Source organism: Gavialis gangeticus, unplaced genomic scaffold, assembly GCF_001723915.1.
Source record: "Gavialis gangeticus isolate Ggan-Ray unplaced genomic scaffold, GavGan_comp1, whole genome shotgun sequence".
NCBI lineage: Eukaryota > Metazoa > Chordata > Crocodylia > Gavialidae > Gavialis > Gavialis gangeticus.
This window is the reverse complement of record NW_017729031.1, coordinates 2,285,445-2,289,854: the sequence shown is the minus strand read 5'-3', so window position 1 is coordinate 2,289,854 and position 4,410 is coordinate 2,285,445. Positions and strand designations below refer to the sequence as shown.

Sequence of the window (4,410 nt, the reverse complement as noted above, 5' to 3'; positions counted from 1 at the left end):
GACTGGCCACACACACCACAGCCTGAGCTGCCCCCCACCCCTGGGCCAGGTGGGACCAAGGGACCTGCCACAGGCTGGATAAAATCCCTTGGTGGGTCATATTTTGCCTGCCTCTGCTCTCTGATTTACTCCTTTAGAGAAGAGGTATCAAATTCATCTGGCCCTGCAGGCTGGATGAAAGGTGCAAGGCAGGCCCATGGACTAGATCAGGTCCACGATCCTGATCAGGTCCATGAACCCCATACCCCTGCATGACGTGCATATCCCAGGCCCTGCACATGCTTCATGCCACACATAGGTCAACTCTGAGACCCAGGGGCAGCACAGGAAGCCAGATGATTGAATTTGGTGGGACAGATCCAGCCTGCAGGCTGCATCTTTGACACCCCTGCTTTAGAGAACATAATTCTAGTTCCTTGTAATCCTTCTAGTTCCTAGGTCCTCTGGTGATGATGTAACATCTCCAGATACCTTCGAAAATGGGCTGAATTTCAGTATCCTAATTTTTCTTTTTGTGTCTCAGTGGGTATGTCTACATGTTCATTAATGTGCCGTAGTTACTGCGCATTAAGTTTAGTAGTTGGATAACTAAGGACTAAATCAATGCGCAGTAACTGGCACTACTGTGCAGTAGCATCAATGCAAAGGTTTTTACAGATGTTAACTGTGCAGTAGCCTAATATCGATGTCATTGTGTTGTTGTGTAATTAACAGGTATTTTGTTTCTCTTTTCCCTAAATAAATCTTTAAGAGATAGAGGGAATAACAAGAGTTGCTGAATCCAGAACATTTTTGATAATCTGGACACTTTATTTAGACATCCAAACTATTATAAAAATCCTGCTCCAACTGTGGGGGTCAATTTCTTCTGAAAATATGGCCCTACCTTAACATCATGTTAACTACAATGTAACCACAATATTCTGCGTCTTATCCAGCTCCTATTGGCGTCAATAAGTCTTTTTTTATTGACTTCACTGAGAGGTGGATCAGGCTCTTTTATTTAGAAATTTCTTGACAATTTTTGCTTTTAAATAAAAACCTATTTTTGAATTATAGTGCTTGAGGCTCAAGCACTGGATTCTTGTTTATACTTTCATTCATAATAAAAGGAACCAAATCAGCTTTAGGGTTTATAAAGATAGCAAGCAAGCAAACCATCTCTAAAAATGTCCTCTAAAATAAGATCATTATAGTAGGTTGGCTTTTCATTTCATTTTCAAATAAATACTGTAGATTAGATAGTGTGTGTGACTAACCACAACTGGAACATACAAAAAGTATTAAAAATATAAACAGTAAGTTTGTCTACAACTCAAAGCATACAGAAATAAAACCTACTAGCAATCCTTTAGATTATACTCTGTAGTGTGGTTACATGACCACAAATAATAAAGTAGGGCTCAGCTTCACTTTAAGCAAGCTAAGGTAAATTATACAAACATTTATGCTACACTTTGCTAGCAGTGATTTAAAGAACAAATAATGTTCACTGCAACAGAAGCTGCAAAATAAAACATGAAACACTGACCTAGCTGACTGAAGACTATGGTGCTGGTTTTCCACCTAAAACGGAATTCAAAAGACCCCACAACAAAGATTAAACACAGGAAACTATAAAGTAAACTGTGGTATTCAAGATCACTTCCCTCCTTTTCTATTTTTTATTTTTTTTAAGTTTTCTTTCTCCAAAACCACTGTTACAGAGAATGGAGAGATCTGTGGCCCTAATTCTATAGTTCATGGATTTTGTGGGGTTAAGATAAATATTTTAAAATAATTTTTTTCAAAGTATATGAAATACCACATGCCTCAAACCGTCCAGGACACCATGGGATGTCAGATTTTTTTTTTAACTACTGAACATGTGCATTAAATTATGAGATACACACTGAAAAACTATTTGCACAGTGGCAAAAACTATTTGCACAGAGGCATACTAGCCAGAACCAGGTGATAGTCTCACCTGGTGCAGAGGCAAAGGCTAGAAATTTGCTGCTGCTTTACAAATGTTGCCTCCTTTTAGCTATCAACACATGTCTTCAGCAGCCATTTAACAATTTGTGGTGCCTAAAAAGTGAGGTAACATCTCTCCCCATAGCATCAAACCTCCAGCCACTACTCCTGCCCTGTGCCACTGCTTCACCTCTGCTGCTCTGCCAGAGCCAGAACTGGACCAATGCAGAGAAGAGACAGGGTATAAGGGACAGGATGGGGGACAGGAAAGTAAGACACCCCCTAATCCTATTCTGGCACCTCTCCCTTAGACAGCACGCAGGGCTTGTGCCTCACTCACCCACCCATTTATATACTACTGGGCTGTACTTAAAAATATATTTATACACATAAGAAAATGGGTTAGTGTGGGAACTCAAGCTCTGGGTGAGGGAATAAGTTCTCTAAAGGCTAAAGCTGGGTCAGATCACAGGGACTGTACTACTGTCATTCAGGTTTAGATCATGAGGAGTGCCCGTACCACTCACTCCGGGTGCTGAAGACACTCCCTCTACACAATTCCAAACTGTGGAAACCACCCAGGCCCACCTTAAGAATAGCCATCTATGCTGGCCTCCGTAGAGTGCAAGTTGTTAAGTATGGGTCTGTGCATGTAAAAATTTCATCCAGGATGCTGAGTTTTTTCAGAAATTAACTTTGTTAGCTCATCCTAGTCCCCAACAAAAGGCACTCTCTAGATCAACTAATACTTTGCAAAATGTCAGTTAAAAATACATTCTTTTCAGATAATACAGAAGAGGTCCTATCAAAATTTTAGCCACAAAGGCTAACAAAATACTCCCCACATTATATTTCCTCACTAGTACAAAATAGAAAATTTGGTCCTAGCCTGGCATTTTGGAACAATCAGCTCATAAGGGTACATAACAAAAATACTACCAACGTTACCTACATTTTTTCAGATAAAGCTGTAATTAAAAAAAATACTTAAAAAACAACAATGCATTTACTTTGCTTTCACAGTACACAAGTTCAATGGAATATTTCTCTTTGTTTGGTTAGTAAGTGATCATTATAGTCTAAAAACATATAAATGCACTTCACTGACAGCTATTCTCCACAACGCTAAGTAAAATACCTAAGATGCTCAATATATTTGTTCTGCTACTTTTTTTTGGTTTGACAAAAAAAATTCATGGGATTTTCCCCCAATCCATTTCTTAAAGCCATGCAGCAACTCACCTACAATGTATTTTGATTCTAAAAAGAAGAAAAGTCTTAGGAACAGTGAAATGTATTTTAAGTTCTAATATTATTTCTTAGATCAGTTCTGCTATTTTTCTATTAACTACTTTCCTTAAGAAAACCAAGGTGAGTCAGTGACTTGCTGTATTAAAAAAACAAACAAACATCAACTAGAAGCTGCATTTGCCTGAGGTCAACTATAAAGCTATTTTTCAGTGCTGTGGTTCGGGCACTTAAATACCATACCGTATATATGTGAGGTAGGTAAAAGAAAACACAGACACACACAACACACCACACGCACACACACACACACACACACACACAAAGATGAACACAATGATTCCTTCTATCTACCCTTCTTTTCTTCCAATCACTTGTTTAGGCTTTGCAATCTTCCTGTACACAGAGCTGTGAAATAGTCTTCTTAATGCGAAGTGCAGTGAGACGGGCTGCTCCATTAGCGTACCAGCACTCACGCATTATTCTGCCCATGACTCTGAGTGCCTTAAGATAAAAGAAAACAGGTTAGAAATAAAAACACTTCTACTGCCTTCATGTAGCAATGAATTAAGAAAACACACTGTAACATATAATAAAATCCTCTGAAATCAAAATCCAGTGGAAGTGGCAGTAAGTTTGGCTACAAAAAGATGTTGCATTTGTCTCAAGATTTCATAGATTTTCACAGGCATTAGAGCTGGAAGGGACCTCGGAAGATCAAGTCCAGCCCCCCGCCCAAAGGGCAGGAAGTCAGCTGGAGTCATAGGATCCCAGCAAGATAAGCATCCAATTTGCTCTTGAAGGTGTTCAATGTAGGTGCCTGAACCACCTCTGATGGCAGGCTGTTCCAGACCTTGGGGGCTTGGACAATAAAGAAATTCTTCCTTATGTCCAGCCTGAAACGGTCTTGCAGTAGTTTACGACCGTTTGACCTCGTCATCCCTTGGGGCACTCTGGTGAACAAACGTTCCCCCAGATCCTGGTGGTCACCCCTGATAAACTTATAGGTGGCCATCAGATCACCCCTGAGCCTGCCCTTTTCCAGGCTAAAGAGCCCCATGGCTCTCAGCCTGTCGTCGTAAGGTCTGTTTTCCTGACCTCTGATCATGTGTGTGGCTCTTCTCTGGACTCTCTCAAGCTTCTCCACATCCTTTTTGAATTGTGGAGCCCAAAACTCGATGCAGTACTCCAGCTGCGGCCTCACCA

General features: G+C 40.4%; 1 protein-coding gene across 1 annotated transcript in view; it reads right to left on the bottom strand.

Annotated features, from left to right (window-relative positions):
• Nucleotides 1-2,161: 2,161 nt before the first annotated feature.
• The window catches only part of ACVR1C (activin A receptor type 1C), an 88,116-nt gene continuing 85,867 nt past the window's right edge, over nucleotides 2,162-4,410 (bottom strand). Inside the window, exon 8 of the mRNA XM_019522382.1 lies at nucleotides 2,162-3,708. Within this exon, the coding sequence (XP_019377927.1) occupies nucleotides 3,583-3,708 (126 nt within the window). The 3' untranslated portion in view covers nucleotides 2,162-3,582. The remainder of the gene's footprint in view (nucleotides 3,709-4,410) is intronic.